The 25,266-nt window shown below is 39.4% G+C and overlaps 1 protein-coding gene across 5 annotated transcripts in view; it reads right to left on the reverse strand.

Annotated features, from left to right (window-relative positions):
* The window catches only part of LOC139755090 (acylamino-acid-releasing enzyme-like), a 69,160-nt gene extending 44,637 nt beyond the window's left edge, over positions 1 to 24,523 (reverse strand). Inside the window, exons 1-7 of one of the 5 annotated variants that reach the window (XM_071673203.1) lie at positions 24,416 to 24,523; positions 20,177 to 20,296; positions 17,812 to 17,927; positions 15,587 to 15,734; positions 10,617 to 10,732; positions 5,136 to 5,211; positions 2,164 to 2,371 (exon numbers count right to left, since the gene is read on the reverse strand). In XM_071673203.1, coding sequence (XP_071529304.1) covers positions 2,164 to 2,371; positions 5,136 to 5,211; positions 10,617 to 10,732; positions 15,587 to 15,734; positions 17,812 to 17,927; positions 20,177 to 20,296 — 784 coding nt within the window. In that variant the 5' untranslated portion in view covers positions 24,416 to 24,523. Of the gene's footprint in view, positions 1 to 2,163; positions 2,372 to 5,135; positions 5,212 to 10,616; positions 10,733 to 15,586; positions 15,735 to 17,811; positions 17,928 to 20,176; positions 20,297 to 23,967; positions 24,094 to 24,259; positions 24,297 to 24,415 lie in introns of those variants that run through there. The other 4 variants (XM_071673201.1, XM_071673205.1, XM_071673202.1 and 1 more) reach the window with 4 other exon arrangements.
* Positions 24,524 to 25,266: the final 743 nt, after the last annotated feature.

The raw sequence follows: 25,266 nt of genomic DNA on the forward strand, positions 1-25,266 counted from the left end.
TGCGGAAGATGGAATCTGGCATGGCGGCAGGAGTGGATGGTACTGCAGTTGAATTTATTAAGAAAGGGGGTGACAGTGTTGTTGAATGGTTGGTAAAGATACTCAATGTACGTATGGATCATGGTGAAGTGCCTGAAGATTGGCAGAATGCATGTATAGTGCCACTGTATAAATGCAAATGGGATAAAGGCTGAGTGTTCAAACTACAGAGGCATAAGTTTGTTGAATATACCAGGAATACTGTATGGGTTGATATTGATTGAGAGGGTGAAGGCATGTACAGAGCATCAGATCGGGAAGGAGCAGTGTTGTTTCAAAAGTGGTAAAGAATGACTGAATCATGTGTTTGCTCTAAAGAATATGTGACAAATACTTAGAAAAACAGATGGATTTATAAGTGGCATTAATGGGTCTGGAGAAGGAATATGACAGGGATGAAAGAGATGCTTTGAGGAAGGTCTCAAGAATATATGGTGTGAAAGGTAAGCTACTAGAAGCAGTGTGATTTTATAAAAGGTGTAAGGCATGTATACGAATAGGAAGAGAGGAGAGTGATTGGGTCCCATTGAAGGTCGGTCTACGGCAAGGGTGCGTGATGTCACCACAGTTGTTTAATTTGTTTAAGGATAGGGTGGTTAAGGAGGTAAATGCAAGAGTGTTGAAGAGAGGGGTGAGTATGCAGTCTGTTGGGGATAAGAAGACCTAGGAAGTGAGTCAGTTGTTGTTCGCCAATGATACAGTACTGGCGACTGATTCGAGTGAGAAACTGCAGAAGTTGGTGAATGAGTTTGTTAAAATTTGTAAAAGACGAAAGTTGAGAGTAAATGTGAATAAGAGCAAGGTTATTAGGTTCAGCAGGGTTGAGGGACAAGTTAGCTGGGATGTAAGATGTGCTGAGGGGGTAGATGTGTTGGAAATTAAATGTTTGAGGACAATATGTGGTGAGATGGTTTGATCAAGTAACGAATGAAAGGTTAAGACAGATGTGTGGTAATAAAAAAGGTGAGGTTGAGAGAGCAGAAGAGGGTATGTTGAAATGGCTTGGACATATGGAAAAATTAGGTAAGGAAAGGTTGACAAAGAGGATATATGTGGTAAAGTTGTAGGGATAAAGGAGAAGTAGGAGATCAAATTGGAATGAAAAAGACTTTGAGTGATTGGGGCCTGACCATGCAAGAGGGTGAAAGGTGTACATAGAATAGAGTGAACTGAAATGATGTGGTATATTGGGGTCAATGTGCTGTTTCTGGACTGAACCAGGTAATGTGAAACATCCAGGGTAAACCATGGATAGGTCTGTTGGCCTGGATGTGGATAGGGAGCAGTGGTTTTCATACATTAAAATGACAGCTAAAGAATGAGTGTGAGTGGATGTGGCCTTTTTTCGTCTCTTTCCTGGCGCTACCTCACTGACACAAGGGGTGGCAATGCTGCTTCCTGTGGGGCACAGTGGTACCGGGAATGGATGAAAAAAGCAAGTATGAATGATTTTTTTTTTCATACTATTCGCCATTTCCCGCATTAGCGAGGTAGCGTTAAGAACAGAGGATTGAGCCTTTGAAGGAATACCCTCACTTGGCCCCCTTCTCTGTTCCTCCTTTCGGAAAATCAAAAACGAGAGGGGAGGATTTCCAGCCCCCCGCTCCCTTCCCTTTTAGTCACCTTCTACGACATGCAGGGAATACATGGGAAGTATATTTTCTCCCCTATCCCCAGGGATAAGTATGAATATGTACATGTGAATATATGTATATGTATGTATATATACATGTATGTGCGAGTACGTATATATGTGTGTATATGAGTGGATGGGTCTTTCTTCATCTGTTTCTCGGCGCTACCTCACTAAAGCAGGAAACAGAGATCAAGTATAACAGATAAATAAATAGATAGAGAAAATTCTTAATAAATCAGTTAGCCCTGGTGTCTCCAAATGATAAACTTAACTGTCTTGTTGTTTCATATTTTCACATTTTTTTTGGTAGTTATTTTCGATTTAGCCCTCAAATACTCGATCAAAAGGCTTGAAATATCTTTTTTATCCTGTTTGCTTAAGCTGTAACTGCTGCATCCTGTATTATTCTCTCATTTGGACAGCACCTGCTCCAGCAGTTACATCTTGATCTATCTCCATTCCAGTTATAATCACATAATGATACATACTGTAATTTCCTTTTAAATCCATATGGAAGAGCTTGGATTCCCTGTTGTGACAATAAATTAGGCCAAGTCGGTATGGTTCACTAACAAAAGCAATGCCGATGACTCCAGTACTATCAGGGGTCCACACTAGCTGAGCTGGACACAGCTGATCTGGCAGTGCATGGCATGTCACCTCTTCAGACTTCAAGTTTAAAAAACAAACAACACTCTGAAATATGACAGAATATATATTAGGAAAACTGTGTATGAGTGATCACCTATCTGTGTATGTTATCAGATAACTCTACTCTCATAGGACCCTACCTCAAACTCACAATTCCATCATAATTACTACTGTATTTCTCAATGGCATAAACATTCACTTTCTCTTCTGATGGGCTTGTGCCACCTGTCGACTACTCTGTAGGAGAGGAATGTCTCAGTATGACCTAGTTTCCCGTTATGTTTTCTGGTTTTGGAGTACATTATATCACCTTTCTAATAGGCTTCATTGTACTGGAATTCAGGCTCTAATGCATTCATCAGATCACAAAGGACAAAGTTTGAGATCTAATGGAAATATCTGAACAAGCCTGGTGTGGTAAGGACCCACTGGACTAAGTTTGGGATTAATGGAGTAGTCTGTTAGTTCCCAACCTCAGTCTGGGATGCTGAGTATCAGGAGAACATGAGACAGTCTGTTGAGCATCACCCTGATTCGTTTTTCCTCTATTCTATTGATATATAATGTTCTCGCTACACTCATTTTTTTCATTCTTTTTATTCTATCTCATCATTAAGTTAAAAGCAAAGGTCCACATCAAGGGAGGGTCTTAATTGTAATATAGAGAGAATTATGGGAGGAAAAGAGAAAAGACTAGAGAAAGTATATACAAATTATGAAGTGAAAAACCTGTCTTTTAAAATGTACCAGGTCACAGTTATTCAGAAAGACATGGGAAGGTAAAGCTGCAAAGCTTTGAGGTGTAAGAGTAGAAACAGTTATCAAAACGGCCCACCCTCGAGTTGCCAAAGGCCATAAAGTAATCATGTGACCCAGCAGCTTGCCAAGTATTGCGTGGTCTAGCTAGTAGTTGGGGCACACATGCAGCCAGCTCTCAGGAGCAAAACCAAAAGTAATACCTACAGAAGAGGGAAAGTGAACCAACACTGCAGTGTAGGGAAAGAGGCATCAAGTTTGGGTTAGCCTGGGAGAGTTTTTAAGTCAGACTGCTTTCGAATCAACTGTCAAGTAAGGATGCAGACACAGAACTACCCCATATGTAGCAGCAGTAATTCATACAAGCACGAATCAATTCTTTGTATAATCGGAGCAACTTTTCTGAAGAAAAGAAGTTTTGACATCTAAACAGGACACTCAGTTTCTTTGAGGCAGACTTAGCTATTTCTGTATGTGGGGGTTTCCAAGAAAAAGTGGATGTTACAGTAATAACAAGTATGTTCACTCACTCAAGAGGTGGAATCTAAAGAACTGTCAAAGGAAAGATAAGAGTTATCAGGAGTTTTTGAGAAATGGGTAGAAACTGGGTCTTGGAGGCATTAAATCAACTAGATTTCGTCCACTCCACTGGGATATCTTGTCCAAGTTTGAGTTTATAAAAGAGCTGTGCTAAGACGAGATGCAGATCAAGTGAGAGAAGGAGCAGAATTGAAGGATGTAGATAAATGCAGTGTTGAGTCATCAGCATATGAGTGCATTAAATTATTTGTGGAGGGTTGGGAATTGTCAAAAAAAAAAAAAAAAAAAGGGGGAGAAAATGTGTAGGGGAAAGGACAGAACCAGGAGGGACAATGATGTTGATGGAGAAAGTGGGGGATGCTGATCCATCAACAACCACAGAGACAGACTGGCTAAAGAGGAAGCTAAATGTGAGGGAACAACGTGAGGGAAGGGAGCTTAGAGATGAAACCCTGATGCCATACTCAATAAAATGCTTTGGATGTGTTAAGGGCAACTACACATGACTCCACAAAATCTCTCAGGGATGTTGACCAGACATTGGTAAGATAGGAAAGAATATTACTAGTGGATCTCACCTTACAGAAGCCATACTGGTGATCAGAGAGCAATGTGAGTTTTGAGGTGTCTAATTATATGAGAGTTAAGGAGGGATTCAAACACCTTGGAAATGGTAGATGTCAGAGCAACAGGATGATAGTTAAGGGGTCAGAACGGTCACCTTTCTCTGGGATGGGATGTATCAATGCATGCTTCCATAGAGAAGGAAGACTTTTGTTTTTTACAGAAAACAGAGTATACAAGCAAGCACAGGTGCAAGTTCAAAGGTACACACTTTCAGTAAACAGGGATGGATGCCACCTGGACCATAAGCTTTACTTGTGTCCAGAGAGAGATATACAATAATTCAGTGGTGCTATTTTATCTTTTGTACCTTTACAACTACGAACTATCTATACCATCAATCTGTTTTAAAAACTTAAAAGTAGTGATCAGGTCACCCCTTACTCTTCTGTAAGATGGGTATATCTAAAGCCTCTAGCCTTTCCCTCCAATTCTGCTTTCTTAATTGTTACCATCTTTCTTTCCTTTCTCTGGATCTTCTCTATTAGATTTTTGTGCTCCTTTAAGTACAGTGACCAAACCTGATAGGCATACTCTAGTTCTGGCCTTATGTAGGGTACAAACATTACTAAATATTTCCATATCCACATACTTCAATGCTTATCTATGCCACCACAATTTGACTCTTTAACAATTCTCCTAATGTGAGAGGTTAGGGGATGTCAACTAACAAGTCCTTCTCACACACACACACAATTCTGAAGGTTATTTCCTACTGAATAATAATTGCATGAGGCCTTCTTTCACTTTCTCCTATCCTAATTGCTCTACATTTGCTTAGGCTGAATAGGATCAAGCATGTATCAGATCAACTTTAGAGTCTGTGTCATCCTAACATTAATGTATCAAATTGTTTCAAAAAGACTAAGAAAATAATGCTGTCCCATACCTGATGCTTGCCTACAAGCTGCTCTCCCCATTCATCTCGCAAAGTGAACTCCTCGCCACGGCCATCTTCACTCTCACTGTTGAAGTCAAAAACAGGATATTTAACTGTAATCAACTGCTACTTTCTCCATAAAACACATTATTCTTTTTTGGTGTAAAAGAAAAACCTAGAGGCATGCATGTCAAAAATGTTCTAAGATCTTTGATTAACAAACACAATTACGAAACATTTCATTAATCTAAAACATGATGGAAAAAATTTATATTCAACACATACATGTTTCAAAGAAATGCACAGAACAATAACTGAGGATTTGAATAGTCCTCCACTATACATACAGTATATCATTTTCTGTCCCCTCAGGGTCCTCCTACCACAATCTTGTCTCCACTTTTATTTGGGTATACTTACCCTCGCTCCCACCTTAAAATGCAAACTCTGGCACTCTATGAGAGTTAAGCAATCATCCCTTAACAGCTTCCTTGCTAACTTTCCACAGGTCATGTATCACTTTGCTGGCCAAGATGTTTCCATCTGTACTAATGGACAGCAGAGGTTCTCTCATATGGGATGGAGTTCTATATCCTTCTCATACAAGGTCTTTTTCCTCAGTCCCTAGGTTCAATAAAATTCACATCATGCTATGAAAAACTTCCCTTCCCCCTGAATCCTACTTTCATTTCTGCCTGGAATCTCTACTATTCTTTGCTCCACTCAACAAAGATGTATGTGAGGCAGTCTCAAAAAAACATCAGCCAATAGCATTAACATCTTACATCATCTAAATCTTTAAAAGAGTCAAGAGGCAAGGTGATGGAATTTATGGAAGGGAAAAACCTAAACAACCCAGGACAACAAGGTTTCAGGGTGGGAAGATCTTGCCTCTCTTGGTTGCTTGACTACTGTTATAGGATTGTTGAAGATCTAGAAAACAAAGAAAATCTTAACTTGCTTTATACAGAATTTGCAAAAGCATTTGACAAATGTGAGCATAGTGACACAACAGGAAAAATGTGAAAGATGGGAATAACCAGATAAAACTGGGAGATGGATCCACAACTTTTTAACTGACATATCAGAACACTTAGTTGTAAGCCATGCCACATCCAGTGACTCCACAGAAAAAAGCTCAGTCCCGTCAGGACTGTTTCTCATTCTTATATCTGACACAGAAGCGAGCACAAGCTATAGTTTCATATCATCCTTTGTAAATGATACAAGAATGACTATGAACATCAAAGCAACAGAAGATGCAGAAAAGCTACCAAGAAACACAGACAAAGTCTGTAACTGGGAAAGCAGGAACAACATGCTTTTCAATGCAGGTAAGTGTCAACTCCCCTGATATGAGAAAAATGAATAAATCAAAAACATTAAAGAATACTGAACAGACAAAAGTGCTATCATAAACCAGCTGAATCATGAGAAAGATAAACTAATAATCTCTAACAACCTAATCTTCAGTGAACACAACAAAACAACAGTTTTCTCATGCAGAAGGATGGCAGGCTGGATCCTTCATGACAAGGGAAGAAATAGAAATACCAATGAAGATAATATTCAGAGAGCTAATTCTTTCACATATTGAATACTGTTTCCCTTCTAACACCATCCCTCAAGACAGGCAAAACTACAGAATCAGAAAATGTTCAGAAATCTTTCACAGCCCCTATTAAAGTGATAAAGGAACTAACTAAATTACTGGCTATGGCTGAAATCCACGAGGCAGTACTTCCTGGAGCACAGATGGGAAAGGTATATCATCGTCTATACCCAGAAAATCCTAATTTACATCTGGAAATAACTCCCTAATGGCATGACAGGGATGGAAGACTGTAAAATACTACCCCTGAAATTCAAAAGTGCAATAAGCACAAACAATGAGAGTACTTTAAATGTCCAAGGCTCAAAACTCTTCAAAATCTTGCCAGCTACCATCAGAAACAAGATGGAATAGACAGTAGAGATGCTTAAGAGTGCACCAGATAAGTACCTCCAAAGTGTATCCACTACCCAGGCTGTGGGGGATATGTAGGTCTGAGGGCTTCACCTTCCAACACCTTGGTCAACCAGCGACCAAATCCAGAGGCCTGGGCCCAGCAAGGGATCTGGGGGTAAAGAACCAACCACCAAAGAACTTACCAAGTATGTACCAGGTGTTGATATATCTTATTCTACTGATAAGTCTTTTTGGTCCTCAACCAAAAGCACCTCTAATAACTTCTGTGACTCAACCTTTCCTCCTCTCTCCTAACCATGTCAGTCTATAGGTAAATCTCCAGCAGATAAAGCCATTATTTCATTTCCTCATTCTCTTCTGGATGATTTTGCATCAAGTCCCATCTCCACCCACAGAACATTAGCAAAATCTTATATCTTACTCAGGCAGTATTTTCCAAATACTTTCCCAGAATCAAGTTTGACTCAGATGGCATACCTCCTTGAAATTTAAAGAAGTGTTCATCTGGGCTAGTTTTGATCCTTGCCAACCTATTTCATTCATCTTAAAATTGAAACTTTTCCTTGTTTTTGGGAATATAACTTGGAGCAGCCCAATCCTAAGACATGAGACTGTTCTAAACCTTCCAATATTGCCAAATTGCTCTTATCTCCAAAGTCTTTGAAACTCAACTTTCACTTTCTGAGACATTTCAAATACCATTCCCTTCTTTCTGATGACCAATATGGTTTTCACAGTGTAAGGTCAACTGGTGGTCTTCCAAGTGACTCATCTCTGGTCCTCCTCCTTTAAGGCTTTTGGTGAATCTCGCAGTGTCCCTTGAGATCTGCAAAGTATTGTACCTGACAAAATGTGAAAAAAATTTTGCTTTCGGAACTTCCTTCATCTGTTTTTCTGTTCCTTTCTGTTTCCATTGTAAAAGTTGTTAATGAAGATAACACCCCCCCTTAACAACAGTGCGGACCTCAGAGTTCCAACTTATTGTATAATTTTCTTTTCCTCTCCATACCAGTAAATAATTGCTCTTAAACATCAAACCATGTTTATTCTTACACTTATGATTCCACTCCACATACTCCCAAGTCATTTTTCCTCCTGTCTTCACTCTTTTCCTCATAATGAACACATCTCCCCTCTTAGTTCAGACATGTGCAATACCTCAGAATGAGCAGGCATAATCAATGCGAAATGTAATTTTTACCTACAGTTCTTTCTAAATGTCATTACAATAGTTTCCCTTAGTTCAATTTCAATAAAAGAAAATTCATCCTTGCCATAACATCAACATGTTAGGCATTCCCATATCTTCAACTATACTCTGGAAATCCCACTTAATCAAAACTAGAAAATCTGCTTCACAAAAGACTGAGATGTTGCACAGGTGTCATGATTATTTCCCTCTGCAGCTATCTCATATCTACAGGGATCTTACTCATCCCAAGATGAAGTACTGCTCATATATCCAGGGTGGTTCTTCCTGTATTCCTTTAACAAAAAGAGTGGCATCAAAAGCCTTCTGTTTCATTAATTCTCCATGCATCACCTCTTTCCAATTACCCTTTTCTGTCTGTCATGGTGCTGGTGCCTATTCTCAGTTTTACAAGTATTATAATAGCCACTGCTCTTGTGACTTGTCTAATTGTGTCCTTGCCATAAGAATTGGACCTGAGACTCAAATCTAGATGATACTTCCCACAATTTCCCAGTAAATACCAGCCATACAAGGACTGACTTTTATGGTACCTCCTTCTTCCCTTAAGCATGGAAGTTGTGAAACTCTCTTACCTTCTTCCTTAAGCTTTTCTACTTTCAAAAGTCAGGTCTACAAACACTTGAGGAGCTCTGAATGATGACTTTATTCTCCTTCTAAAGCTATTTCCCTTTTACTTAAGATTACCATATCTAGCACACGTTTTGCTGGTGCCTTATTGGTTATAAAAAAAAATTCATATCAAGCCAATTAAGTACAAATATGTCAAGTCTGTGAAAGGAAAACGTTGAGGGTCAATATGTAAGGTAATAATGTTTAGCAGAGAAGGAAGAAAAGTCAGAAAGTGTGTGAATTTGAATGGAATCAACCTAGACTATGTGATGTATTTTAGAAACCTGGGAATGAATATGACAGTATATGGAACAATGGAAGCTGAAGTGAATCTGAGGGTGTGTGAGGAGGTAGAGGTCTTAGATGCATAGAAGAGAGCATCGAGTGAAAGTTCACTTTCTTGTGGACAAAGATAGGCATGTTTGATGATATAGTGGTCAAGGTGCTGTATGGTTGTGAGACATAGGGCCTAAATAAAAAAAAAGTAGGGAGGAGGATGGATATGCTGGAAATAAAATGCTGGAGGACAATATGTGGCATGAGGAGGGTTGATCAAGTAAGAAACGAGAGGGTATGGGAGAGGTGTGATGTTAAGAAGAGTATGGATCAGAAAGAAGAGGGTGAGCTGAAATGGTTTGACTTTAAGGAGAGAAAGAGTGAAGGGAGACTAAGAGGGAATACTTATGTGTCAGAAGCAGAAGGAACAAGGAGGAGGGGAACCAAAGACAAGATGGAAGGATGGAGTGAAAAATGCTTTGGGGTGATCTGGGCCTGAGCATGCACAAGGGTGTGAGTGTGCATGGGTTAGAACGAACTAAAGTGATGTGGTATACAGGGGGTGATGTGCTGAAGAGGGAATCTGAAGCCATCAGGGGAAACTACAGAGGTCTGTGGGGCATGGCTATGGATTGACTCCTGAGTTTGGGGCAAAATACATGACAGCTAGAGATAGGATGTGGACAAACGAGGCCATCATTTGTCTATTCTTAGCTCTGCCTCACTGATGTAGGAAATAGTGAACAAGCATGAAAAAAGAAAAGTCACGTTCAGAGCTTACACTCCATAAAATTCATTTACCACATATCCTTTGTGCAGGTAAAACCATGATCATGCTTTAGAGCAATGAAGTGGAAAACAAAGTTTGTACAATGTATACACTCATATACGTAATAATCTTGTGTTGCATACTCCTGATCTTGACATTTAAACAGATGCTAGAAAGACCCCTGCCAACATCAAGTTTCATCCTTGTACTTTAAGATCACATGCCAAGCCTGGGCAGTGGCTATGGTGGCAGTGGTCAATAATTTCTCCCTACAGTCAATCACAATCATACTTCTGTGCATGTATGAAATGAAATACATATTGTAAGATGATGCACAACTGGCTGTCAAATGTTCTCCTGATGCCCAGTATCCTGGCCCTACATCAAGCATGTTGGACTGATGTCAAGACCTATTGTACTATATTATTACATCCCGAGCTCAGTCTAGTGGGTCCTTACCCTACTGGGCTAAATTTGAGACGTACTGATCTTTCACAGGATTTTCCATTGGATCCCCAACTTAGTCCTATAAGGTCCAAGACGATGGTTGAAAGCTGAATTCTAGTACACTGAAGTTCGTTAGAAAAGAATTTCACAGTATTATTATTGCTAATACAATTTTTATTTCTACCAGTTCTATGTTAGATTTCTCACCTCTTTGGTGGTGTTATAAAGCTAGTAGGTTTGGGCCGCTTCTTCTCAGCAACATACACAAGTAATGTCTCATCTGCAGACCACTCCAGGCATGAAAACTCCGAATCTGTATATATCTGTTAAATATGTCTTCATCAAAACAAAAATACAAATACAGCAAAAGCGTAATGTAGTTTGTTCAATGCAACTGTTTCTATAGTTGCTTTGATGAAGAGAGAGGATGTATGATTAAATTCCACACAAGGGAATGATAATGTTAATCTATGTCAAATGTTAGATCTCAGCTTCAATTGTCAATACTGACAAATAGTTTGAAAAAGACAATTGGTATTGGAAAAGGGTTTATACTAAAGAATGAACATGTGTAGAAGGATACACAATATGAAGAATTCATGAAACCATTTCACAATAGCATTGGCAAGGAATGTATGCACAAAAAAAAAATATTGCAGAAATACTATATGGGATAACCTACATAACACTGTCATGTAAATGATAAAAAAGAAAAAAAAATCTCTCCTGGACTGTAAACTGTGGTGAGTCTTAATGGGGAAGGGGCACCAATGTAAGAGGTAACCAGAAGAGGGTGATGACCCATACCCTTGCCAAGATAGATAACTCCCATCTATTCATTGATTCATCTTTATTGTGCTTATGTACCACTACATCAGAATACCCAAGTGCTCCATATGTCCAAACCATATCAGCACATCCTCTTCAACTCCTTTATACGTACTCCTCTTACAACCACATCTCTCTCTTATCCTATCATTTCTTATCTTTATCTCTCTCATACATACTCTTCTAACTACCACACCTCTCCCTTATCAATCACTTCTTATCTGATCTAACCTCCTCACATCACATATACTCCTCTCACTACCACACCTCTCTCTTAACCAATCACTTCTATTTGACCTAACCTCCTCACACCACATAATGTCCTCAAACATTTCATTTACAACACATACACCCTCTTCTCTATGTTTTTATCTGAGGCCCATACCTCATATTCATACAACACCAACAGAACTACTAAACCTGCATGCTGTAGCAACTAGTGTTACTGACTGTGATGCATTCAAGGGTAACCAGGGGTCGCGTGCATAGGTTTGAATCCTGGATACAGTAAATGGTCCACAGTCAATGCAGCTGTTCATCCTAACCTAGGGGTTGATCAATAAACTGGGTACATATTCACACTTGCTTGCCTTCATCCATTCCCGCTGCTACCCCGCCCAACAGGAAATAGCATTGCTACCACCTGCTTCAGCGAGGTAGCACCATGAAAACAGACAAAAAAGGCAACGTTTGTTCACACTCAATCTCTAGCTGTAATGTGTAATGCACTGCAAACACAGCTCCCTATCCACATCCAGACTAAACAGACCTTTCCATGTTTACTCCAGATGCTTCACACGCCCTGGTCCATTGACAGCATGTCAACCACATCATTCCAATTCACTCTATTCCTTGCATACCTCTCACCCTAATGTATGTTCAGGCCCCGGTCACTAAAAATCTTTTCTGCTCCATCCTTCCACCTCCAATTAGGTCTCCCGCCTCTCTTTGTTCCCTCCACCCCTGACACATGTATCCTCTTTATCAATCTTTCCTCACTCATTCTCTCCATACGTCCAAACTATTTCAACACACCCTCTTCTGCTCTCTCAACCAAAATCTTTTGATTTCCACACATATCTCTCACCTTTTCATTACTTAATCAATCAAACCACCTCACACCACATATTGTCCTCAAACATTCATTTCCAACACATCCACCCTCCCCTATACAACCCTATCTATAGCCCATGACTCACAACCATGTAACTGTGTTGGAATTATGATTCCTTCAAACATAACCATTTTTGCTCTCCAAGATAACATTTTCTTCTTCCACAAATTCTTCATCACTCCCAGAATCTTCACCCCCCTCCTCCACCCTGTCACTCACTTCTGCTTCCATGGTTCCATTTGCTGCTAAGTCCACTCCCAGATATCTTAAAACACTTCACTTCCTTCATTTTTCTCCATTCAAACTTACATCCCATTTAAGTTGTCCCTCAACACTACTAAACCTAACAACCTTGCTCTTGTTCACATTTACTCTCAACTTTCTCCTTTCACATACTTTTCCAAACTCAGTCACCAACGTCTGTAGTTTCTCACTTGAATCAGCAACTAGAGCTGTATTATTGGCGAACAACAACTGACTCACTTCCCAGGCCCTCTCATCCCCAACAGACTGCATACTTGCCCCTCTCTCCAATACTCTTGCATTTACCTCCCTAACCACCCCTCCATAAACAAATTAAACAACCATGGGGATATCACACACTCCTGCCACAGACTGACATTCACTGGGAACCAATCACTCTTTCCCTACTCATACACATGCCTTACATCCTTGGTAAAAACTTTTCACTGCTTCTTGCAACTTACCTACAACACCATATACCCTTAAGACCTTCCACAAAGCATCTCTATCAACCCTATAATATGCCTTCTCCTGATCCATAAATGCCACATACAACTCCACCTATTTTCCTAAGTATTTCTCATACGCCTTCTTCAAAGCAAACACATGATCCTCACATCCTCTTCCACTTCTGAAACTACATTGCAGGGGAAGTTTGAAGGACTCTATCCACATCTACATCTAGAGATACATTATAACCTCCAGCATAAATACCGGCACCTGAACAAAGGTGACTGGAATAACTTATGTCACTTCTTTTCTGACTTTCCTTGGATAAATCACTGTCTCTTATGTGGTGATGCTTCTGTCTCCACCAAATGCATAGCAGAGGTTATTCTTGCAGGAAGAGAAGCATCTATCCCCTCTTCCTCCAAGACGACGACTTCATCCAATCCATGGTTCAACCATTCCTGTCCTGAGGCCATTCAGACAATGGTTCAACCATTCCTGTCCTGAGGCCATTCAGACAAAGGGTCAGGCATATCAGAATTGGAGAACTCTCCTTCCTCTGGCTCCCATTCAGCTTTTATCACCACCTGTAATTGCTGCAAGCACATTATACATGAGGCTAAGCATTCATTTATTCAAAGGAAGTGCAATAGCCTCTTCTCGTCCTCCAATGACAGGTCTTTCTAGTCTTTAGCTTCTTTCTCTGGATACAAGCAAGGATTGTGGTCCTGATGCCATCCATCCCTGTACACTGAAAGAGTGCACTTCTGAACTTGCACCTGTGCTTGTTCATCTGTTCTCTTTCTTCTTAAAATCAAAACTTTTCCCGCTTGGATACATGCATTGACACATCCCATTCCCAAGAAGGGTGACCATTTTGACCCCTCTAAATCCCTAAATCTCATCCTACTGCTTTGACATCTACCATTTCCAAAGTCTTTCAATCCACCCTCAACTCCTATATCCTTAAACACCTTGAAAATCACTAGTGATATTCTTTCCCATCTTACTAATGTCTAGTCACCATCTCTGAAAGATTTTGTGGTCTAATGTGTAGTTGCCCTTGACATATCTTAGGCTTTTGACAGGGTGTGGCTTCCCTCCCACACTTTGCTCCTTAAAATCTAGCTTTCTCTCTGGCTGATCTATCTCTGTGGTTGTTGATGTATCGGCCTCTTCCTTTTCTCCACGAACAGCAGTGTCCCTCAAGGTTCTGTCTTGTCCCCTGCACTTTTCCTCCTTTTTTCCATAATTTCCTCTCCTCCACATATAATCAAATGCACTCATACGCTAACAACTCAACACTGCAATCATCCACATCCTTCATTTCTGCTCACTCTTCTCTTGCTTGATCTGCATCTCGTCTTGACACAGCTTCCTCAACATACTCAAGACTTGGTTAGGATATCTCAAGTGGGGTACATAAACTCTTGTTAAGTCTAATGCCTCCAAGACCCAATTTCTATCCATCTCTCTTACAAAAACTCAAAACTCTCACCTCTCCTTTGAAGGCTCAGCAATTCCTCCTCGACTCAATAAATATACTTGGTATTACTGCAACATCCACTCTTTCATGGAAATCCCACATTACAGGAATAGTTAAGTCTGCTTCTAAGAAACTGGGTGTCCTGTTTAAATAATGAAACTTCTTTTCTGAAGAGTTGCTCTGTTTATACAAGGGATTGATTCATCCTTGTATGAAGTACAGCTCTAACACTTGGTCTGGTTCTAGCTCTGTATCCTTACTTGACAAAGTTAAAAGTGGTCTGACTTGTAAACTGTCCCAGAAAAACTACCAAACTTGACCCCCTTGCCCTAATGCCGCAATGTTGGTTCACTTTCCCTCTTCTGTAGGTATCATTTTGGTTTTTGCTCAAGAGAGGTGGCTGCTTGTGTGCCCCCTCTACTAGCTAGACCACATAATACTCAGCAAGCTGCTGCATCACATGATTATTATGTACCCATCAGCAAGTCAAGGGTGGGCTGTTTTGACAACTGCTTCTTTCCCTTCTCATGTCTTTCCCAATACCTATGACCTGGCAAATTTCAAAAGATAGGTCTTTCACGTCCTCAAAAATTCATAAACACTTTTCCTTTTCTTCTTTTTCTGCTTCATTATTCTCTCTATTTCAATTAAGGCCCAGCCTTGATGTAGAATTTTTGTCCATAACTGGAGCCATGTTTCAATTTAATATACAACCATCCAATACCCTTGAGTCCTATAAGGTTTTCTCACCTTAAGTCCTTACTTCAATTTTCACATCATTTAATGAAAGAAGTTCTACTCTTTTCACATTTTCAAACACATTTCTTACCATGCTCAATAGATATTCTCATACAATATTCTAGTGGACACAAAGAAAATCAAAACCTATTATTCAAAGAAACAGAGTAAAAACTAAAAATTTTGAATCTAAGAAAACTGCTAAAACTAGCCATTTAAACCTGTAACTGTTCCAGTTATCAGGGTAACCAAATACTAATGAAAAGACAGCCTTCGTCAAATTTTTTCCTCATAAAACCATCAAGACATTTTACCCACTTTGCCATGTTTATCTCCAGCTTTAAGATCAAATGTCCTCAAGGAGCCATCCTTCCCAACTATCATCATCTGCTGCTCATCCTTGTCCTTCTCTGAAGTCACCACAAAAGCTCTTAACTTCCCCGACCCACTTATCTTCCTCATCATCCTGAAATGAATAAAAACATTCTTTTTATTACCAACCATATGTCTCTATAATGGCAATCATTGTTTCTTAAAAAAGGAGCAAGCAACTATTTTCCAGGTCTCTCTGAGTAACCATCCTATGCCAGCAATCTATTGTATCACCAAGTTTCTCTTTTTGCTTCATATCTACCTCTAGTACACCACTGTAACATCCCCACTAATGCATCCCTGTTTTACTACCTTGTCCTTATATCACTCTATCAAGCACTTCTGTTTTAATGTCTACTCTTGTTACCCTTCCATCAATTGCAATGTCTGATCCTTTACCATATATGCACTTATCCCTTTAAAGTATTCATGGCAAGTGGCTCATGAAAAATATATATCAAAGCATTGTTCATTTATACAAACTTTCAATATACTCCCCTTTAACTTCCGTATCATCTTAGCACTGCCTCAACACCTTTGCCATCACACCATACTTTTGCATAGCAAAAGTAAGCCTTAATAACCTAAAGTTACCAAGAACAAATTTAGTGTAGTAATGATCCACAATATTTGCAACTATGAGCATTCTACAAAATCAGCTGTTCTACATATACATCAAAAGTAAAAAGAAAGAAGCTCCTTTACTTAAGGGTGGTTGCTGGAAGAACAGAAAATAATAATGGCATAATAGTTTCAATTGATAAACAGGGTTTTGAGTTTGAATTCTACGAATATTGAAATGTCTTTCACAGTTTTTTGAGAAAATTTCACCACATGATAATTTCTTCAGACCAAGGTGAATACTCTCATTCTCACTGTGTTGTTTGATGTCACTTCATACAAAACAAAGACTGCTTTTCACTAATTACAGAAGTAAAAAGTAATTTTTATTTTGTGCACCATCTACACCCAGTGAAAACACTTCTGGACATGCTGTTCAGCTCATCAAATATCCTTACATCATCCTCAAAAATTTTTCTATTTACATCCCTAATCTTGATTAGCTGCTCCTTTACCGACAACTGGCCCCTGATAAAATCTAAAGAAAAGTTCTGGATTTTCAGTTGCCTTATTTTAAGCATTCCTATAAAAATTTTTTTAGTTCTTTTTTTCTGTTATACTTGTTCTGTGCTCTTATGCCTTGCAAATGCTAGCCAGCTAAAGTGCTGCCTGTATCTTCATCTCAGCTTTATGACATTTATTAAACCACTCCTTCATTTTTCTTACCATTCCCTTTATATTTGGGGCCTGAGGTACCTATGCCTTTACTTCACTGTAAATTTCAAAGAAGCTCTCAACACACAGCCCTGGTTCTTGGCAAGTGAATTCCATTTTCAATCTATGTTCCAGAGAAATTATTGTAGTTTGTGAAGTTTCCATGATTATATCTCTTTTATTTCCTGTCTCACCTCTGCTCTTTAAGGTCCTCCTTTTTCACCACATATTCAAATATAAGCATTACCTGATCACTTCCTCCAACTAGTATAACACATATAATGTTAACATCCATGCCAGTATGAGTGAAAATAAGGTCTAATAATGATGATGTATCAGTCCATTTCACCCTAGTGTGCCCACATCATACTGGTACAGGAAATTTCCCAGGATACACTCAAAAAACTTGTGTCTCCAAGACCCCCTTTCACCAGAGAACCCACATTCCCCCAAGGCAATCTCTTTATAACCGAAATCCCTCATTATCAGCACTTTACCATCAGAAAGAAGTGTGTTTCACTACTTCATGTACCATCTTCCTTGTTCCTATAGTGTTATAACTGTATATTTGTTCTGGTTCACTGCAATTATTTGGTAGATTACAGATTAACTACACCACTGTGTTCTTCCCTGCAGCTATATCCCATTATGTATTGTCTGAATGGGCCACCTTCCAATATTTCTTGAAACTACAGGCACTCTTTCCTTAAGAGGGATAATGATATCCCTCCTTTTCCTTCTCTTTCCTTTTTTGCTATCATGCAACCCTTCAGCTAATCTCTTTGGTAATCTTTATTTCCATGACTCCAATAATATCAGGTGTGTGTGTGTGTGTGTGTGTGTGTGTGTGTGTGTGTGTGTGTGTGTGTGTGTGTGTACAAAATCAATATACTCACACATTCTTATTAGCTGGAACAGGATGAAATGATAACACATTATCTCCTTGAACAAGATAATCACATGTGACAAATGACCGTTCTAGTGATGTCAAATTCCGAGAGCTCCAGAGCACCTGTAAGACAAGAACATTTGCTTTTGTTTTTTCTCCTCTCCAAGAAACTAAATTATGAGCTCTTGAAATGATAACCTTTGTGCCATCATCATATATACCTCTTGGACACCATAAACACAAGAAGGAGCAAAATCAAACATTTATAGCTCCATCAACCAGTAAGCACCACACCAGTACAGTGAACTGTTACTGTATCAGACTAATTTGAAAGAGATCCAGTTCAATAAATCTATTTTTTCAATACATCTGATTCATTTGTTATATCAGACCTTCACTGGGTATATTGACAAACAGTCTGATAAAGTCTAATGATAGCTCACATTGGCCACATTGGTCAAATGTTCAAAAAATAGCGCTCTGTACCAATAAATTGGGAGGTAAGTTTGAATGGAGAAAAACTAGAGGAAGTGAAGTGTTTTAGGTATCTGGGAGTGGGTTCGGCAGAAGATGGAACCATGGAAATGGAAGTGAGTCACAGGGTGGGGGAGGGGGCGAAAGTTCTGGGAGCGTTGAAAAATGTGTGGAAGGTGAGAACTATATCTCGGAAAGCAAAAATGGGTATGTTTGAAGGAATAGTGGTTCCAACAATATTTTATGGTTGTAAGGCGTGGGCTATAGATAGGGTTGTGTGAAGTAGGGTGGATGTGTTGGAAATGAGATGTTTGAGGACAATATGTGGTGTGAGGTGGTTTGATCGAGTAAGTAATGAAAGGGTATGAGATATGTGTGGTAATAAAAAGAGTGTGGTTGAGATGGTCTGGCCATATGGAGAGAATGAGAGAAGAAAGATTGACAAAGAGGATATATGTGTCACAGGTGGAGGGTACGAGGAATGGATTTGCATGTGGCACCTATGGATTTGGAGAAGGCATATGTTAGCAGTGATAGAGATGCTTTGTGAAAGGTCTTAAGAATATATGGTGTGGGGAAAGAAGCTACTAAAAGGAGTGAGAAGCTTTTATAAAGAGTGTAAGGCTTGTGTTCGACTGGGAAAACAGGAGAGTGAGATAAGCTGTTAAAAGGAGTGAGAAGTTTTTATAGAGTGCAAGGCTTGTGTTCAACTAGGGAAACAGGAGAGTGAATGGTTTAAGTAGAGGTTGGTTTGTGACAGGGGTGTTTTATATCACCATGGTAGTTAAATCTGTTTAAGGATGGGGTGGTCAGGGACGTAAATGCAAGAGTCTTGGAGAGAGGGCAAGTATACAGTCTGTGGGGATGAAAGGGCCTGGGAAGTAAGTCAGCTGTTGCTTGCTGATGATACAGCACTGGCAGCAGATTTCATGAGAAACTCCAGATGGCAAATGAGTATACCAAGGATCAGGACACAGGATCTCCTAAAGTCTCTCAGGGGAGATCATCAGACATTAGTAACATTGGTAAGGATATCACCATTTGATCTTGCCCATAAAAGCTGAACTGATGACCTAACAAGACCATGAGATTCAAAATTCTTAAAGAAAAGGGAATTGAAAAGATTCAAAGACTTTGGACACAGTGGAAGTTAGAACAATGAGACAGTTGAAGGATCAGAATGGACAACATTCTTTATAATGTATATACTATACCAGTGCATACTTCTCAGAAAAAGTTCCGGGTTGTGGTAGGAGAGTAAGCATCAGGCACAAGTTCAGAAATATAATCATCTAAAGCACAAGAATGGTTGTCATCTAGTCCACAACATATGCCTGCTTACTGTCAGAGAGAAATGTGACTTTTGGACAACACAAAAAGATATTCTAAGGAAAGGAATACGATAACTATGAGGTGTAGTAAAGAATGAGGGAATATCTGAGCCAGAAAAAAGAGAAAAGAAAACCAAATAGTACTGCTTTGTCATTCTGAGACAGCTACATTAGTCAGAATGGAAAAGCAAAGGAAAGGAAGTACAACAGGAATTGTTAGCACCAACTTTTGCATGAAGAACAGAAAGTGCATTTGTACTTTAATGAAGGTTAACTACTTCATATTTCAATGCAATCTTTTAGTTCTATGATGAATAATGAAGGTTCTATGTCATATTTCCCTAAATCAGGGAAAAGGGTGCAGGATCATTATGAACCATTCTTACATGTCATTAACTGCTTTCAAGCAGGAAATATTACTCGTCTAAACGAATAATGCTTTTGATAAGACCATATATTCTGAATAGGTAATAAGGGTAACTAAAAACATTTTCATAAAATCTAGCTTAAATTCTTTGAGACAACTCCCATAATAAAATCAATTATCATATCATATAAGGACAGTACCTGAACAGAAACCCTGTGATTGTCACCATCTTCATCTCGCTGCACATCAAGAATCTTGGCTTCCTTTAATTCACTAATCTGAGCTACCTCTTTGTATACTGTCACAATATCATCAATCATCTGGAATACAACGGGAAGAAAAAAGTTAAGTTTAACATGGTCTTTTAATTACCAAATCTTAATACTAATATTCATTTTTAAAACTCAGATTTAACTGGGAAAGTGAAACAGTCACACTGGCCATAAAATCAAATGGTGCAAATATACACTACATGAATCTTGTGAAAGGCATACACTGCAAATGTCACTGCTGGAGCTGTTACCCATCATCTTTCTTATGTACAAAGCGACAATATTTGAAAAAGTAAAATTCTTTGAAATAAATCAAGCTTTCAACTAGAAGGCACAAGATACTAATGAAAAGAAGTTGTGAATTCATAACAAGCTATTTTTTCTGGCAGTAGAGGACAGTAAGCAAGCCTCTTTCTAATTGGAGAGGATATGAAAAACAATTTAATAAAAAGTTGATATGTTTCCTCATAAGTTTAAAACTCCTTCTCTTTAAGCATACACAGGTAATTACACCTACAGATAAATGGTGGGTGCAGAATAACTTTAGGTAGTAACTCACTCTACTTACCCTTTCTTCCAAGTTGCATGTAACAAACCCATGGGGCTCTGGGGAAGCTCCAACCATCAACAAAGCCTGAGCTCAACTAAAAACATAGGAAGTTTTTCTCTTGTGCCACAAACAGGTACTGACATACTTTGTCACTTTTGTGTTCCTTAACATGTAAAGAGATTCAATGATTTTGTTTCATGTCCCTCACAGTTATGGAATTAGCATCCCATGTATATGGAAAAGGAGTTAAGATCACTAAAATTGTTTCTGTAATCTTAATGACATTTTTGCTCTCTGAGATAACGTTCTCGCCTTCCACAAATTCTTCAACGCTCCTAGAACCTATGCTCCCTCCCCCACCCTGTGACTCACTTCCACTTCCATGGTTCCATCTGCTGCCACATCCACTCCCAGATATCTAAAACACTTCACTTCCTCTCTTAAGCATTATCTCGTGTGTGAATGTCTGTAACAGAAATAGAAAATTTCTTTCTTTTGAGTAACTAATAGCTGGAGAAAGTAACATTTCGACCTCTTACTTAAAATGCTTTTAAGTCACATTGCTTTAGCCTGGTGCTTGCAGGAGAGCTACCATCATCATCTCATCCATGTAATTCATACATGTTCCATAAACATATCTGATTTCTACTTAGAAAAGCAAATGGATTTGTATGTAGCATTTATGGATCTGGAGAAGGCATATGATAGAGTTGATAGAGATGCTCTGTGGAAGGTATTAAGAATATATGGTGTGGGAGGAAAGTTGTTAGAAGCAGTGAAAAGTTTTTATCGAGGATGTAAGGCATGTGTGCGTGTAGGAAGAGAGGAAAGTGATTGGTTCTCAGTGAATGTAGGTTTGCGGCAGGGGTGTGTGATGTCTCCATGGTTGTTTAATTTGTTTATGGATGGGGTTGTTAGGGAGGTAAATGCAAGAGTTTTGGAAAGAGGGGCAAGTATGAAGTCTGTTGGGGATGAGAGAGCTTGGGAAGTGAGTCAGTTGTTGTTCGCTGATGATACAGCGCTGGTGGCTGATTCATGTGAGAAACTGCAGAAGCTGGTGACTGAGTTTGGAAAAGTGTGTGGAAGAAGAAAGTTAAGAGTAAATGTGAATAAGAGCAAGGTTATTAGGTACAGTAGGGTTGAGGGTCAAGTCAATTGGGAGGTGAGTTTGAATGGAGAAAAACTGGAGGAAGTGAAGTGTTTTAGATATCTGGGAGTGGATCTGGCAGCGGATGGAACCATGGAAGCGGAAGTGGATCATAGGGTGGGGGAGGGGGGGAAAATCCTGGGGGCCTTGAAGAATGTGTGGAAGTCGAGAACATTATCTCGGAAAGCAAAAATGGGTATGTTTGAAGGAATAGTGGTTCCAACAATGTTGTATGGTTGCGAGGCGTGGGCTATGGATAGAGTTGTGCGCAGGAGGATGGATGTGCTGGAAATGAGATGTTTGAGGACAATATGTGGTGTGAGGTGGTTTGATCGAGTGAGTAACGTAAGGGTAAGAGAGATGTGTGGAAATAAAAAGAGCGTGGTTGAGAGAGCAGAAGAGGGTGTTTTGAAGTGGTTTGGGCACATGGAGAGAATGAGTGAGGAAAGATTGACCAAGAGGATATATGTGTCGGAGGTGGAGGGAACGAGGAGAAGAGGGAGACCAAATTGGAGGTGGAAAGATGGAGTGAAAAAGATTTTGTGTGATCGGGGCCTGAACATGCAGGAGGGTGAAAGGAGGGCAAGGAATAGAGTGAATTGGAGCGATGTGGTATACCGGGGTTGACGTGCTGTCAGTGGATTGAAGCAAGGCATGTGAAGCGTCTGGGGTAAACCATGGAAAGCTGTGTAGGTATGTATATTTGCGTGTGTGGATGTATGTATATACATGTGTATGGGGGGGGGGGGTTGAGCCATTTCTTTCGTCTGTTTCCTTGCGCTACCTCGCAAACGCGGGAGACAGCGACAAAGTATAATAAAAAAAATAATCATTCACAGCAACAAATGTACATAAAATTTCATTTGATCATGATGCATCATCATTAATACCCTCTCACATCTACTGGGAAGAGGTTGAATGCATTCATACGGAAGGGATTACATGCATTAATGTGACACTTAAAATATGTCCAATGCGACAAAGTGGACAAAACATGTACATATCATTCAACATATAGCACATACCACATCAAGCTGGTGACATGGCTTACCTCTTTATCTAATCTTCTGCCCACACACACAAAATGCCTTAGTGACACTCAATAAAGTCAATCCCTTAACACCATACATAATATTGTACTCCATACAGGTTACTCAGTATTAACTATCATGGATGATTAAAAGAATATGATCACATAGTCTAAAACAAGAGTTCTCAAACTGGGTTCTACGAAAGATGGGATTTACATCAATGTTCTGGGAATTTTGTTTTTAATGTAAGCATTCTGTGGATGCAAAAAATTTGAAAATCTGGTCTAGAATGAAGAGCCAAAAGAAATACAATAAATAATACCTGAAAACAAATAAAGGGTAAAATTAAATGTTTTAAACCAGAAAGCAACCCATGAATCACCATTTCAGAAATGGCATTTGCATAAGACACAAGCTACTCTCCATAAGCTCAATAATTTTCGGCAATAATAAGGTGGTTTCTAAACCTTTCACCACACGTAAAAATAATCTTTTCTCCAATAAGTTTAAAACAAAAAGACAAGTCTTTATACTACAAAAAGCACTGCACTTGAGTGGGAACTAAGGTACCAAGTTTGTTTATGTGCTGCCCATGCAGGGGCTTTTCTCAGAAAAGCAGGCAGTGACCCTAAAGTCTTGTTTCATCATAAAATTTCGACTTCTCTTTCTTGGGGTAACAGCAAAAAAGCATAACATTGTTCCATTAAATCACTGAGAATCTATTTAAAACATTGTATGTGTGTACAGACAAATAATTACATTTTAGTAATATTACGAAAGAAAGGTGTACAGAGTGCTATGCAGTAGCCCTGCCAACATAGCAGACTCCTGACATTGGCACTCACAGGTAGGTTATAACAAGCCTACCCTTAATGAACCACTTCATATTGGAAGATACAAGGAAGTTCATAATCTCCCCCACTCTTTAAGCATTCCATGCAGTGGCATAAACAATGTCACAAGAGTATAAAACACACAACGTAATCATTACCTAATATGTAGGGAACAATTTATACATGAATGCACTGGACATGGAGGTACTAGGTATGGAGGGCCATACTACACACCGCAAAGGTATTCCTAGCTGACCTTGTGCACATCAGAGGTACTCAGTAGGCTATTTGTCTAAAAGCATCATTTCATTAAATATCCTACTGGCTGAGATCTGGTATTCACAAATATATATATATATATATATATATATATATATATATATATATATATATATATATATATATATATAAATTTAGTTTGAACTAATTCTCCCAACTGATAGCACAAACCATGGTACATTCCAAATCTGGCTCACTCCCCGAGCGTCCATGACTTGTACATTAAGTTCCTATTAAGCCACATGACTGACACCTGCTCATGATGACGCCCAGTTTCTCAGGACTGTGTCTGCTACAACATAATTCACACTGCCTCCAGATCCTTACTTTGTTATGGGGTTATTCACCGGGGTAAAGTTAGATAAAAATTCTCAACTCTTAGTGTTGGTTTGTTGCTCCTCAGAAAGTAATGAACAAGACGAGAAACTATTGTTCTCTTAAATGACTCGGCGGCAGTTTCCAATCTTTTTAATGATAATCATTATCATTTTATCATCATAAATATAACAATGATCATGATAACAATAAATTGTTGTTCATTGTGTGTTTTGTCCGGGAAAGGTCAAAAGATTCATAAAATTCCCCTAAGGTGAATGGAAACATATGGCAGCGCTTCCTCACTTACTGTAATGGTGTCGCTGACCACCAGTGGATGGGTGGCGCTACAGTATGGGTCGTCTGTAAGTGTTGCTATACGTGGCTGCAACCCAGCACACTCGGCCCTTTGAGTGTTAATTCTGTACGCTTAAACTTTACTGACGGAGTGGATGGAAGCATATATGCTTCATCCATTCTGCCGCCACCCTTCCCGACAGGAAATAGTATCACCATCCCCCTGCGTCAGCGAGGTAGCGCCAGGAAAACAGACAAAAAATAGAACACATCTGTTCACAGTCTCTAGCTGTCATGAGTAATGCACCCGAACCATAGAATTCTTATCCATATCCAGGCCCCACTAGCTGTCTTGTGTAATGCAACAAAACCATAGCTCCTTTTCCATATCTAGGCCCCACAGACCTTTCCATGGTTTACCCAAGACGTTTCACATGCCCTAGTTCGGTCCAATGACAGCACGTCGACCCCTGTATACCACATCGTTCCAATTAACCCTATTTCTTGCACGCCTCTAATCCTCCTGCGTGTTCAGGCCCCGATCATTCAAAATTCTTTTCACTCCA

This window comes from Panulirus ornatus, chromosome 18 (assembly GCF_036320965.1).
Source record: "Panulirus ornatus isolate Po-2019 chromosome 18, ASM3632096v1, whole genome shotgun sequence".
NCBI lineage: Eukaryota > Metazoa > Arthropoda > Malacostraca > Decapoda > Palinuridae > Panulirus > Panulirus ornatus.